The 14,933-nt window shown below is 39.7% G+C and overlaps 1 protein-coding gene across 1 annotated transcript; it reads right to left on the bottom strand.

The window, feature by feature from the left end:
• On the bottom strand, positions 1–1,608 carry LOC134219133 (uncharacterized). Its single transcript, XM_062697828.1, has 2 exons — positions 1,454–1,608; positions 1–1,380 (listed from the first exon to the last, which is right to left on the bottom strand). The coding sequence occupies exon 2, from the start codon at positions 1,307–1,309 to the stop codon at positions 125–127; it is 1,185 nt and encodes a 394-aa protein (XP_062553812.1). The 5' UTR covers positions 1,310–1,380; positions 1,454–1,608; the 3' UTR covers positions 1–124.
• Positions 1,609–14,933: the final 13,325 nt, after the last annotated feature.

Raw genomic sequence — 14,933 nt, 5'->3', positions numbered from 1 at the left:
TGCTTTTTCTTTATTTTATTTAATGGAATATCATTTGTTCAGGAAAAAAAAAGGTTACTTCAACTTCAGTCAGTCATATTCCGTAAAAATCAATGTAGATTGTAATATTCTTTGTGTGTTCTAGTTAATTTAATTCACTTACAGGCTTAGTATCTGCACTCTCGCTTAGATCTTTTTCAACATCAGCAGTCATTGTGATCTTCCGAATTTTCGGATCCGGTACCGGCTCCGAGCTGGCAGCCGCATGACGCTTCAATCCCTCTTCCGGCACCAAGCGACAGACGCGCTCGATATGTCCCTTAACTTGGCACCGACGGCAGACTTTGTCAACCGCATGGCAGTTTTGCGAACGATGAAATGTGCTACCGCATCTCCAGCAGTGCAAGCGTCGATTGTCGCTTCCTTGATCGTATCGGTTCAGATACCCTCTTCCCCTTGGTGCACCTCTTGATCGAAACCTGTCAGCTTTTCCTCGATAAGTTTGTTGATTCTTATTGTGGGAAAAGTGAGATGAGGAATATGACACGGCAGCTATATTTGCAACAGGCTGTTTGTGCGTCATAGCGTACAACTCCTCACTTTGACGTTCCACTTCCGCCGATCGAACTTTGTCCAATAACTCCGTTATAGCACCGCCTTTTCGCAGAATTTTCCGGGCCGCTTCGCACACTTTGCTATTCAACGCATGAGACTGCACCACGTCTGCTACGCTCTCCATCAGTTGCTCATTACCATAATCGCACAGCTTTGCTGCGGTCGCCACACGCTTAACGAATATTACGTCTCCCTCTGTGGCGCCTTGCACCATGCTCCGCAACCTTTGACGTTGGAGAAGAATATAATCTCGGGAACCGTAAAATTGCTTCAAACGAAACATGACATTTGAGTACGGTAGTTCCACTTCATCAGGAGCAGAGAGGCTAGAAAACGTGTTATCCAGAACGTCGATTAGCCTTGGTCCGGCCTTCATACGGAAAACAGTCATCTTTGTAGACTCGTCTGTGATTCCAGAGAACTTCATAGATGCCTCCAGGACATCTCGCCACTGCTCGAAAGATCGTTTGTCGATTTCCTGTTCACCTTCCGCCGGCTTACACTCGGGAATTTGAAGAGAAGCGAACGACATTGAAGTTAATACGGACGATTCATTACCAACTGCCTTCATAGTAGAGTTTCTTCTGTTGAAAAAGCTCGGTTCGTCTTCATGGTCCTCATCGATTGGCTCTTCTACCCATTCATTTGCTGTCGATTTCTTCTTCTTCGTTAGACGGCTCATGCCCAGCATTGAACGATGACAAAAGTTGTTCATGTCAAGCTCGCGCTATTACACAACGGCGTTAGGTGTTCCTAACCTACAACGATTTTGCTTGTGGCTAATGTCTAAAAAAAGCAGAATTGAATGACGATTTTAGCTTTCGAAATCACAAAAACAATTTGGATTTTTTTCTTTTACCTATTAAAATACTGATAATATCACTAAGAATCTTATCGTGTTGATAACCACCGAGAAAACTAAATATCAGATGTTATCCAAATCTTGCGATTTTAGTTCTTGAACAACGAACCGAACTGAATTATTTTCACTTCTGTTTTACAAACGCTTTTTTTCGACGCTTCCACACACTAGCTGTTATTACTTATACATATGTGTCATAAGAATTGTATTAGGTTGTGTGCCATCGCCTTACTCTCGAGAGTCAACTTCAAGTCAAGAGTCAACAAGAGAGCAGATCGAAGCAAAAGGAAGTTTGTAAAAAAGCACTCACATATTTACTTTGCATTTTGACAACAAAGTCGATTAACACCCTGATCAACACACTGTGAAAAAAAATGTTATAAATACTAGTTGCCTTTTTTTTTTTTGAGATTTTGCACATTCCAAAAGTAATGCCTTATTTTTATTTTTTAATAGCGGTTTGCTGTTTTCAAAAAGTTAACAGATAATGATTTATTTATTCGGAAACTAGATGTTTCCTTTTAATTGTTTTTTTTTTTTTTTAACTTCAAGTAACTTGTTTGCATCCATCCAGACAAACATCCAGTAACTTAGATCTCATTAACTATACAGCAGTAGCGTAATATTACGCAACATGAAATTATTCCTCTTGCTTTGTCAAATCCTCATGCACAGTAAAAAATTGGATTCTACACAAACAACCTACAATCAACATGGATGGTAAGTTTGGGTTATGTGTAGCTTATTTCATCGACAAGAATCGATCAAGAAAATATAGTCCATGTATGGGTGTGCCTACAATGAAAGCGCAATATTTTTCGTTCTCTCATCCAAGAGCATATAAAATAATTCCTCTAATTAACTGGTAGATAGTACCACACTAATGTATTCGCTCGCAAAGAATGCTAACCAATACTAATTTTTTTGCGTTTACGGTTCGACCGACAAAAACTACCAAACACTAACCCCGTTTGATGCCCAGGATTTCTTATCAAGACCACTTCCTGTGACGTCCTTCAACGAATGATTCTACGCCATCAAAAATTAACAATGCACCTTTTCGAAGGAAAAAATGTTTTTTTTCTATCAGGGATTGACGTCATACCGTGTTTTATCTATCAGGGACTGATAATGTACCCTCTCAAGGAAATGATTGTTTACCCTAATAGGGATTGATAATTTACTATCAGGGATTGCCGATGTACCCTCTCGGGGGGATGATTGTTAACCCTATCAGGGATTGTTAATATACCCTCTCAGGGGAATGGTTGTTAACCCTATCAGGGATTGCTGATGTACCCTCTCAGGGGGATGATTGTTAACCCTATCAGGGATTGATAATTTACCCTCTCAGGGGAATGATTGTTGACCCTATCAGGGATTGCCGATGTACCCTCTCAGGGGAATGATTGTTAACCCTATCAGGGATTGCCGATCTACCCTCTCGGGGGGATGATTGTTAACCTTATCAGGGATTGATAATTTACCCTCTCAGGGGAATGATTGTTAACCCAATCAGGGATTGCCGATGTACCCTCTCAGGGGAATGATTGTTCACCGTATCAGGGATTGCCGATGTACCCTCTCAGGGGAATGACTGTTTACCCTATCAGCGACCTACGAAAAAAATACAGTAGGTTCCAATTAACCGTACCGCGCCAATGTCGTGTCTACTGGTCGTATTCAAACTCTTACATTAACCAGCTACCAGCTACAAGGTGTTGAGTTCGGATAATCGACCAGATATCTGATCCGCAAGAAAACACAGCACTTCTTCCGTTGAAGCTAATCTCAAGACTGACGTTTATTCTTTATTTTATTTTTTTCACCGAACCTCTCTCTATTCTTTTCGTATGTATTTGTTTCTTTTTAGTCGTCTATGTATACGTCATAACCCTTCTACAACCGCTCTCCTCTTTAAACTCACACATTTTAGAATCTTTAAAATACTTTTCATTTCGTTCTCTTTCCTGTTCCCTACACAATTCAACATCGCTCTGGAGGGAATAATATGAAGGGCAAGGATTGACACGAGTGGTACGATTTTCACGAAATCCGTCCAGTCCGACATAGATATTATGGCACGTAACTTTGAGAGGATGGAGGAAGCCTACATCAGACTGAAAAGCGAAGCTAAACAGATTGGACTAGTCATCAACACGTCGAAGATAGATAGGAAGAGGCTCAAGAGAGGACAACGTATGCCACCCACCACGAGTTTGTATTGGTGGTGACGAAATCGAAGTGGTTGAAGAATTCGTGTACTTTGGCTCACTGGTAACCTCCGATAACGATACCAGCAGAGAAATTCGGAGATGCATCATGGCAGGAAATCGTACGTACTTTGGACTCCGCAAAACGAGTTCGAATAGAGTTCGCCGCCGTACCAAACTGACTATCTACAAAACGCTTATTAGACCGATAGTTCTCTATGGACACGAGACCTGGACGATGCTCGTGGAGGACCAACACGCACTGGGAGTTTTCTAAAGGAAAGTGCTGCGTACTATCTATGGTGGGGTGCAGATGGCAGACGGTACGTGGAGGAGGCGAATGAACCTTGAGTTGCATCAGCTGTTGGGAGAACCATCCATCGTACACACCGCGAAAATCGGAAGACTGGGCCGGGCACGTAGCCAGAATGTCGGACAGTAACCCGGTGAAAATGGCTCTCGACAATGATCCGACGGGAACCAGAAGGCGAGGTGCACAGCGAGCAAGGTGGATCGATCAGGTGGAGGACGATTTGCAGACCCTCCGCAGACTGCGTGGTTGACGACGTGCAGCCACAGACCGAGCTGAAGTGAGAAGACTTTTATGTACTGCACAGGCCACTCCGGCCTTAGTCTGGTAATAAACAAATAAATGTACAAGCACCAGATGTGTCTACTTCAACAGTCAGCCTGCAACACCACAAGCCCATCCAGAAACAGACTTACATCACCTGTGTCTAACAGCTAACAAACAGCCGCCGAATACAAGTGCTTTCTAAGTGTCACCAGAAGCGATTATCCACGTGGCCACGAAGGCCACACGTGATAGATGAAAGGGATGCAAACATAACATCATGGGCGTAGCCAGGATTTCAAGTAGGGGGGCAACTTTTTTAGATCTTCTGAATCGTAATTTTACAGTAGTTTTATAAAAACACATGAATATTAGTGGTTGGTACTATTTCCTTAGAAGTTCCAAAAACTTTGAAACCAAATCCACAACCAACAGTAAAGGCTGGATCACAATAGCGCGTTGCGCATCGCGTCGCGCTGAGCGTTGAAGTCAGCGTTTTGTTCTAAAACGCAACGCCAATGAACGTGACGCATTCACGTCCACAATGCAACGTTCGCGTTGTGCGTTTGTTGAACAACAATAATTATTAAAACAATAATGGATTTAAAAATGTATGATTTATTGCTCATCAGATATTTTTAAATAAAATGAGAAAATTATTTTTATTTTCTTATTAAAGAATTTAGTATTTAAAAAGAATAAAAAATCTGCTATAACAATTATTATAAAAATCCTTCATTCTTCCATGAGTTTAAGAAAACTATAACCATACATCTGAATTTCTAAACAAAACTCGCTTAACTTTTCAAAAGGACCCAATCATCGCTGGCATCACTGTTACCTGCGCATACAATATAATTCAAGGCTGTTATTTTATTATCTATTACTCAAGAAAAACGTAGATTATTAGCGAAAAATTGTTATCTATGGCTTCATCTAGTCCAACGTGAACAACGACGATATTGTCAAGAACAAATCAAGTCTACAAAAGTGGAAATCTCTAACTAAAGTTTGTCACTCTCAACCTGTGAGCCTACCCACATCGTGCGCGATTAGGATATGTCAGAGGAAGCTATCGTCTGTGTTATTTGTGGTCATGAAGAAAAAGATCCGCGAAAAGTAATAGAATGTGTCTATTGTCACAAGTGCGAACACTTCAAGTGTAAAAATGTGATAGGCAATGCCGTCAGAAAGCTGCGAGAACAAACCTACTTTTGCTCTCCGGAATGCAACACCATCTTTCAGCAATCATCCCACACCGTGGCAATGGAGTCGCAGGTTCTGAAGGAATTACGTAACGTTCTAACGGAGGTGCGAGTTACTAGAACTGAGTTACAAGCTGTGAAGACTACTGTTGGTGACATCGAAAAATTTCAGAATTTTCTTTCGGAAAAACTGGACTCTCTACTGGGAGAACTGAAATTACTGAAGGATGAACAGTCTTCGACGAAGAAAGATATCCTACATCTGCGTGGGAAACAACAGGCAACATCGGATACTGTGAATTAGCTTGAATTAGAAGTGGATCGTCTCAAAAGAGCCGCGATATCAAGGAATGCCGTTATACTTGGAGTCCCTATGAAGAGAAACGGAGAAGTTGAAATGACGGTACGCAAAATTGCAGCTGCTGTTGGTTATCAACTGCCCGACGGTGTCAAAGAGGAATTGTTCAATAGAAAAAAAAAATCATGGACCTTTGTTAGCTTCTGCTGTAGATCCAGCTTTCAACACATCCACAACGAAAGTAGTTTTGCGTGACGAACTCACACCATATGGTATGGAGCTGCTGAAAGAAGTGTGAGCATTTCAGGATCTATCTGACATCAAATTCGTTTGGCCAGGTCGGAATGGAGCAATACTAATGAAGAAAACCGAAGGCTCAAAGGTGGACATAATTCGGAGCCGCAAGGATGTGGAACGGCTTGGACAGATCAGCACTAACAGATTATTAAACGACTCGGGTAGAAGCAGATCGAACACTTCATCACCAACCGGTGAGCCTTCCTTGAAACGTAGGCAATAAGCGAATCTTCGAGGTATAATGATTATTTTGTAATAATGTCACTGTATACTAATGTTATGTATGATTCAGAAGAAGATTGGTTGAGAAATAAATGCATTGGGAACAATAAAACGCTGAAGATCGCTCAATTAAATATCAGAGGGATGAATGAAATTTCCAAATTCGATTTTATTGGGGAGATGTTGGTTCGTTATGGGATGCGGATTGATGTAATCGTGTTGTGCGAAACGTGGATCAAAGAAGAACGTAAAGGGCTATTTAAGCTCAATGGATACAGCGGCGTGTTCTCATGTAGGAATCATTCACACGGTGGATTAGCAGTTTTTGTTCGTAGTGATTTGGTTACAAGTATTGAGGCGAATTTAGAAATCGATGGCTTTCATCATATCCATTTGCGACTTCTTTGTGGTATGAAGATTGATCTCCATGCTATTTATAGACCGCCGGCTTTCGATAGTAGAAAATTTATGGCAGAGCTTGACGAAATCCTTTCAAATACTCCAAATGGAAATGAATGTGTGATTATTGGAGACTTGAACATTCCCACTAACTCGCTTTCAAGTGCAACTGTTTGTGAGTACATCCAACTGCTTACAGCGTATAATTTGTCCGTCACAAATACAAATGTGACGAGGCCTGCTAGCAACAACATTTTGGATCACGTTGTGTGCACCGAACGATTAGCAATGTCCGTAGTAAATGAGACGATTGTAGATATCAGCGACCATTGTCCAATCGTCTCTACATTAAAACTGAGTAGCACTATTGAAACTAGAGTGTTGCAGAAGAAAATTGTCGATAACAGACGTCTTAGCGAATGCTTTTCAGCTGCAATCAATGAGTTACCAGGACACATGACAGCTAGTGACAAACTTTCCCACGTTGTAGACTTGTATAGTACGCTTTTAGCGCAATGCACTAGAACACGTATGAACGCCCTGTTCATAGATAAGGGGCTTGACGTTGATATTTCAAGTGTCTTAAAAAGATTTTTATTTTATTTTTATTTTTGTTGTTTAGTAGAGTGCTTTTTTCAAACAAAGGTTAAGTTCAACACTAAATTAAAAAATAAAGATATTTTTCCATGTTTTATATCTCCTTCACAAGAATATCGTTATTTTAATGGTAATGGTTTAAAAATAAGCTCCGTAGAGAAACTTTTATCACATCTTACTTAAATAAGGTCAACAGTTATACCAAACACTTGAGGTACCATGCCTCCAAGTTAACTAATGGTTAGTGTCGCACGATCTAACAACAACTGCCTATTGGTAAATTTGGAGGTGCCGGCAGGGCTCAGTAGGGGTCTAACTAACATAACTCTAATACTAACAAGACCCTGAAACAAACGCTTATCCAAATAGCATACATCTATTTATACTTGTAGTAGTAGCTAACAATAATTCATTTTGTACCCGTATAGCTGAAGTAGAATTTTAGTAGTGAAAAGTAGAATTTGTAGATTTACTAATTTGGCATTGGAGATAGTGAATGTATCTATTATATCTTCTCGATAATCTTTTTATTTTAGTCTCTCTAGCTGCATGGATCAACGCAAAAAACTGTTTCTCTCTTCCTTCTATTAGGTTAGTTAGAAAAATTAGCGGATATATAGGGGACATGACTTAGTGTTTCTCGTATTAGGACAAATTCGCTGACCTTTACCTTATAATAAAATAAATGACCGATAGTAAAATAAATGACTGAAATTTAAAGATATCAAATAAATAATAAAAAACGAAAATAAATACATGACCTTCGGTGGACAGAAAGACAAGAAACATAGTTCTGTTTAGAATAGTTAATTGAGACCATTGCACTCACAAGATAGAGAATAACTAGTACCACTATTATTGCTACAAGACTAATAACTTGACCACTTACGGAAATGAGGATTAGACTGGCCCAGGAAACAAAAAGTTGTCGGATTCCACGGGGCACTCCCCAGGATTGTGTCTTTGGGTGAGAAAATCAATCTCTAAAAATTTCAGCTCAATCGCTTGTTGCATAAGCTGGCGCATTTGATTTGAAGTTTGTATGGGGATTTCAGCCAAAATGTATAAGAAAATACACCTTCATCACTCTTTCGATCTGGAAATTGGTTCTGATTGCTCAATTGACCTCAGAATTGCAAAAACGGCAGTTGGTATCCTACAGAACAATTCCACAGAACATTGTATGATAATTAAATGAACTTTTATATAGGTTTCGGCTGATGCGATTCGATCAATAAATCCAAAAATACACAATTTTGCTCCTAATAAAACAGACGAAAACTATATAAAAGTTCATTTAATCATCATACAATGTTCTGTGAAATTGTTCTGTAGCATACCAATTGCCGTTTTTGCAATTCTGAGGTCAATTGAGCAATCAGAACCAATTTCCAGATCGAAAGAGTGATGAAGGTGTATTTTCCTATACATTTTGGCTGAAATCCCCATACAAACTTCAAATCAAATGCGCCAGCTTATGCAACAAGCGATTGAGCTGAAATTTTCAGAGATTGATTTTCTCACCCAAAGACACAATCCTGGGGGGTGCCCCGTGGAATTCGACAACATTTTTTTCTCCCCATACTAAGCTGGGCCAGTCTAATGAGGATAGACCATATGATGCGTTCATCCACTATTATATTGAATATTGTATACCCTGAATCTGAATAACTGAATTTTAGACCTCATTATTTTAATAAATAATAAAGGTTTGAATATTAGAAAAGGGAATAGAACTTGACCAAAAAAAGCAATTACGGAACAACTGGACAGAAATTTTGTATAATGATCACTATTAGACTACTGAAACTTTAACATATGACATTACTGTGACTGATAGGATACAATTAACTCGACGACGTATTGACAAACATCCGATACTCAACCGTGTTAAAATAAGGGAAGCTCTTCAATGTGTCCATTTATTACAATAGTACTTACATTAATCTATTTTGAAACTACCCTACCAGAATGATATCATTACATCTTTATTCGAAATTGTTACTTGGAAATGGCAACCCGTTGTCAACATAGACTACTATTAGGTATTGAATGTCGGCTCCAAGTAACTAATAATTAAATTTACATGTTACCTACTTATTCAGAAAACATCTATGTACATGTTGAGCTTCCATTATTTGTTCGGTTTATAATTGACAGACTGTAGATAGAAAGAATAATGTATCGGTATGATCACAATACAAACCCAGGCCGCAGTGACCTAGTGAGCAACATAGCTTGAGTCGTCTGCTAGTATTGTGTATCACATGGAGAGCCCAGCCGAGATACCAGTCTATTAAGACTACAACTGGTCAACTCTCGAAAAAAAAAAAAAAAAAAAAAAAAAATGCACTAGAACACGTATGAACGCTAGAGTCAAAGGAAATTGCCCTTGGATGACTTTAGATATTTGGAAGCTGATACGCATAAAAGAGAATCTTTTGAAAAAGAACAGGCGGACTCCTGGCGACACCGACACTAGAGAATTACTAGCACACGTGTCTAGTTTGCTGTGCAGTAAAAAGGCGCAAGCAAAACGTGATTATTACCAAAATTTACTATCAAGAAGCGGTCAAAGAGATGCATGGAAAATCATTAACAATATACTGGGGAAAGATCAACACCGAACCAGGACAATAGCTATCAATGATGGAGACCGAATGTTATGTGACATGAACGAGATTTGTTCGGCATTTAACGACTTCTTCTGCCAGGTGGGAAGTAATCTAGCAGCGTCAATCCCCAGCGCTTCGAACAGTCCTTGTTTGAACACGCCAATCTCCCAACCCACATCGATGTACATGCGCCCCGCGACAGTGAATGAAACCATCACTTTGATAAACAATCTTGACTTCAACAAATCTTGTGGGCCAGATTTGATAAGTCCATTGTTCGTGAAGGATCATTACCTTTTCTTCGCAATGCTTTTGACGGATGTATTTAATGAAATCATACAAACAGGTCATTATCCAGATTGCTTAAAAATTGCCCGCGTAGTCCCAATTTTCAAGGCCGGTGATCCGAAAAACCTAAGCAACTATCGACCAATCTCTTGCCTTTCTGTTATCAACAAGATAATAGAAAAATTGCTGGTGAAAAGGATCAACAACTATGTTAGCCACTGCAACTTATTGTACACCCATCAATATGGATTCCGGGAAGGATCTAGTACATTAACTGCCACCTGTGACCTTGTGGAGTACATCTATGATTCTTTGGATAACGGGAAAATAGCTGGAACTCTGTTTATAGATTTAAAGAAAGCCTTCGACACAATCGACCATCAAATTTTATTACAAAAACTGGAACTTCTTGGCATTAGAGGCATTTCAAAAGACCTTATACATAGCTACCTCAGCAATCGGCAACAATACGTCGCAATCGGAGAAAACAAAAGTGATCTTAATTATGTATCTACGGGGGTACCACAAGGCAGCAACCTAGGACCTGTCTTATTTCTACTTTTCATCAACGACATATCTCAGTTGCCACTAAAAGGGAAAATACGTCTCTTCGCCGATGATACATCCGTTTTTTACCAAGGTTCAAGTAGTGAAGCAGTCCAAGTACAAATCACCTATGACATCCTTGTGCTGGAGAACTATTTCAATAGGAATTTACTGTCGTTAAACCTAAGTAAAACTAAATATATGCTGCTGCATTCTTCTCGACGACGATTGCCTCCGAATGATCCTTTAGAAGTACATGGACGTGTAATAGAAGAAGTGAAAGCGTATTCCTTCCTAGGACTGACTATTGACTCCACCATGAGCTGGTCTTCCCACATCAACAACCTCAAAGCAAAACTAAGTTCCTTGTGTGGATTATTAAGGAAAATCTCACCGTTTGTTCCGAAGAACTGGTTAATGAAGCTATACTTTGCGCTCATCAACTCCAGACTCCAATATCTGGTTGCAATATGGGGTACCGCAAGCAAATTTCGCCTAAAGGAGCTACAAGTGCTGCAAAATCGATGTCTCAAAACGATACTGAAGAAGCCTTATCTTTTCCCATCTGCTTCACTCTACGATGACCCAAATAATTCTGTTCTGCCAGTAAGAGCGTTATATGAAATACAGCTTATGACACTTATGAAGCGAATGCTGTCTACATCAGACACATTACACCATAATTTGACATTAAGAACTGTCAATAACCATCGCGCTTCTAGACAAACCGGTAACCTCTACCTAACCAGGCCAAGGACAGAGATGGGAAAGAAAAAAATTTCCTATGTGGCCAGTAAACTATACAACGCCCTGCCTACGTCGTATAAAGCATCCAATAGTACCAAGATTTTCAAGAAATTGTTGAAGACATCTTATAAACAAAACATTCCTCGTTATTTAAATTGACTCTTCCACCGCTGAAACAATTTTATTTTCTGTTTCCTCCACCCTACCGTCACTAGCCACCCGCCGCCTACAACCACCCACCACGCCACGCCCACCACCAATCATCGCCTCCCACCGCCAATCTGCGCCACCAATCGCCAATCGCCTGCCGCTTAGCACCATCAACACCACAACACAACTAATAATAAGATTGATAACTTGAATGAATTTGTTTGTATGTATCAGCAAAATTAGCACTCTTCCTTAAAAGAGTTTAACTCACTGGAAAGTGCTGAATACTTTTGTAAACTGAAAGAGGAAAAATAAAGGAAAAATGGGTTTTATGCCTATTGAAGAAGAAACTAGAAAAGAGTTCACTTCAACGGGCTTTTCCCCATTCAATAATAATAATAAAAAAAAAAGTTACATTTTTTTCATGAATTAATTTGAATAGTGCAATCAACAGAACAACATGAAAGCTTTTGATTCCAGTACTCAAATTAATTCATGAAAAAAATGTTACTTAGGTCCTTTTGAAAAGTTAAGCGAGATAGCGAGATGCAGCTTTCTGTAGGCTGAATGCTTATTTGTACAAGTCACATGTAACAAAAGTTCAGATGAATTTACGACGAAATCCTCGGAGCTTTTGGAGTTTCGTAAACAGTAAAAGGAAAACTTCAACCATTCCGGCTAACGTGTATCTCAATGAGAAGGAAGCCATGAGCAATGCAGAGGCAAGTGAACTATTCGCGGAACACTTCGCGTCAGTTTTCGATGACGATGAAGCAAGTGATAGTGAAGCTGAGTATGCAGCCGGTGATGTACCTTTAGACTTCATTAGTTTAACATTTGAAGTGACAGAGGATATGGTCGTCGCAGCATCAAGAAAACTAAAGAGTTCTGTATCTCCTGGAACCGATGGCATTCCCGCTATTCTATTTTGCAAATGTGCTGTAGCCTTAGCCAAACCTCTTGCGGCAATTTTCACCCGATCCTTTCATCAAGGTAAATTTCCCGCCATTTGGAAGCATTCCTACATGTTTCCAGTGTTCAAAGCTGGAGATCGCCGGGATGTGAAGAATTACCGAGGCATTACAAGCTTATCTGCGGCATCGAAACTGTTCGAAATTATCCTACACCAGGTCATCTTCAGCAACACGAAAATTATATTTCGACAGATCAACATGGCTTCATCCCTGGAAGGTCTGTTGTGACAAACTTGCTGGACTTCACCAGTACGTGCGTTACAGCGATGGAAATGAATAAACAAGTCGACGTCATCTACACCGACCTTAAAGCTGCCTTTGACAAGATTGACCGCAATATTTTGCTTTTCAAACTGTTCAAGCTAGGTGCATCAGTAGAGCTTAAGTCGTGGCTGCATTCATATCTGAAAAATAGGACGCTACGTGTGAAACTAGTCAACTGTATCTCAAAACCTTTCATCAACAAATCAGGCGTGCCACAGGGAAGTAATTTGGGCCCACTGCTATTCACGCTGTTCTTCAATGATGTTGCTCAACGATATGGAACTAAATGCAAACTCGTATATGCAAATGATTTTAAACTCTACGTTACGGTTCAAACAATTGACGACTGTTGCCGTCTCCAAAGATTTCTGGACCTATTTGTTGAATGGTGTAATCGCAATAAACTGACAATCAGTGTGTCAAAATGTATGGTAATGACGTTTCATCGCATAAAACAGCCATTCATCTTCAACTACGTCATTAACGGTGTTACGCTGCACAGAGTCGAAAAAGTCAATGATCTCGGTGTTCTTTTGGACCCAAAACTGGATTTTCGGCTTCACTACACATCCATAATCTCAAAGGCCAATCGCCAACTAGGATTTATTACCAAGATAGCGCGTGATTTCACAGATCCTCACTGTCTGAAATCACTCTATTGCTCTCTAGTCAGACCTATACTCGAAAGCGCATCAGTTGTATGGTGCCCCTATGAAGTTACCTGGATTCTTCGACTTGAAAGAGTGCAGAAAAGATTTGTTCGGCTAGCTTTACGCAATCTTCCGTGGAATGACCCAGATAATTTACCCCATATACGAGTAGATGCTTGTTGCTGGATTTGGACACGTTGGAGCACAGGAGGAAAATTCAGCAGGCTACATTCGTCGCGAAGCTCTTGAACGGCGAAGTGGATTGCCCGGAATTGTTATCAAAATTGAATTTCCGAGTTCCTCAGCGATCGTTAAGGAATTCCTCTCTTCTGCAACCAAGGTATCATCGTACCGCCTATGGATATCACGAACCTCTCTCTGCCATGATTAGAGTGTTTTCGGTAGTGGAAGCAGATTACGAATTTGAAGATTCGTCCAAAAAGTTTCGTAACAAAATCCGTAGAAGAAAATTTTGACAGTATGTTTGTATTTTAATTGTTCTTATTTTTCACTAGTCGTTAAAATGTGTTATTGTCGTTTTTACCACTTAAGTTTATTCATGTAGACAATTGTCGGATGAATTATAATAAATAATAATAATAATAATAATAATAATCCTCTCTGAAATAATATTTATTATAAAATAGGCAGAAAAAACAATATGCAAGCTTTCTCCAGGAATTCCTTCGACAAATGCTCCAGGCGTTCTATCAGGAATTCTATAGGGGATTCTTTAGGAATGCCTCCAGCAACTTCTTCGTCTTCAGGAATTCTACCATCGATTTCACCGGGAATTGATCCGAAAATTCCACCATTATTTACTCCAAGAAATCCTCCACGAACTCCTTAAGTTCTGCAGGGAATTCTTGAGATAATTCTTTCGTGCTGTTTCTCATAAAAAAAAATCTGAAAAATTGTACCGTGGAATTCCTAAGAATATTCCATGGAAATTCCGCAGAATTGTCAGTAAACATTCCAGAAATTTCGCGAAAAATCTTCGAATTTCTTGTGTAAATTCCATAAAATTTTCCGTTTAAGTTTCGAATAATTTCATCTGAAAATTTCAAATATTTTCCCCAGAAATTCCACCAATTATACAGAAATTATACCGAAAATGAAATCAACAATAGAATTTTCGGAGAAATTCCTAGATTAATTCTCAAAGAAATCCTGAAAGAATTCAGGTGGAAACTTCAAGATTTCCATTGGTAGATCCTCCAGGAGTTTCTCCGAAAATTACTGGAATTTTCTTCCGAAGTTCATCCGATAGTTTCTCTGGGAGTTCCTCCGGGAGGTCCTCTGGGAATTCTTCTAGGAGTTCATCCTGAAATTTCTCCGGGAGTTCTTATGAGAGGTCCTCCGGCAGTTCGTTCGGGTATTCCTTCGGGAGATCCACCGGCAGTTTCTCAAGAATTCCTCCGGGTGTTCCTATGAGGAA

This window comes from Armigeres subalbatus, chromosome 3, assembly GCF_024139115.2.
Source record: "Armigeres subalbatus isolate Guangzhou_Male chromosome 3, GZ_Asu_2, whole genome shotgun sequence".
NCBI classification, from domain to species: domain Eukaryota; kingdom Metazoa; phylum Arthropoda; class Insecta; order Diptera; family Culicidae; genus Armigeres; species Armigeres subalbatus.
Note: the sequence above shows the minus strand (reverse complement) of the source record. Positions and strands in the feature narration are given on the sequence as shown.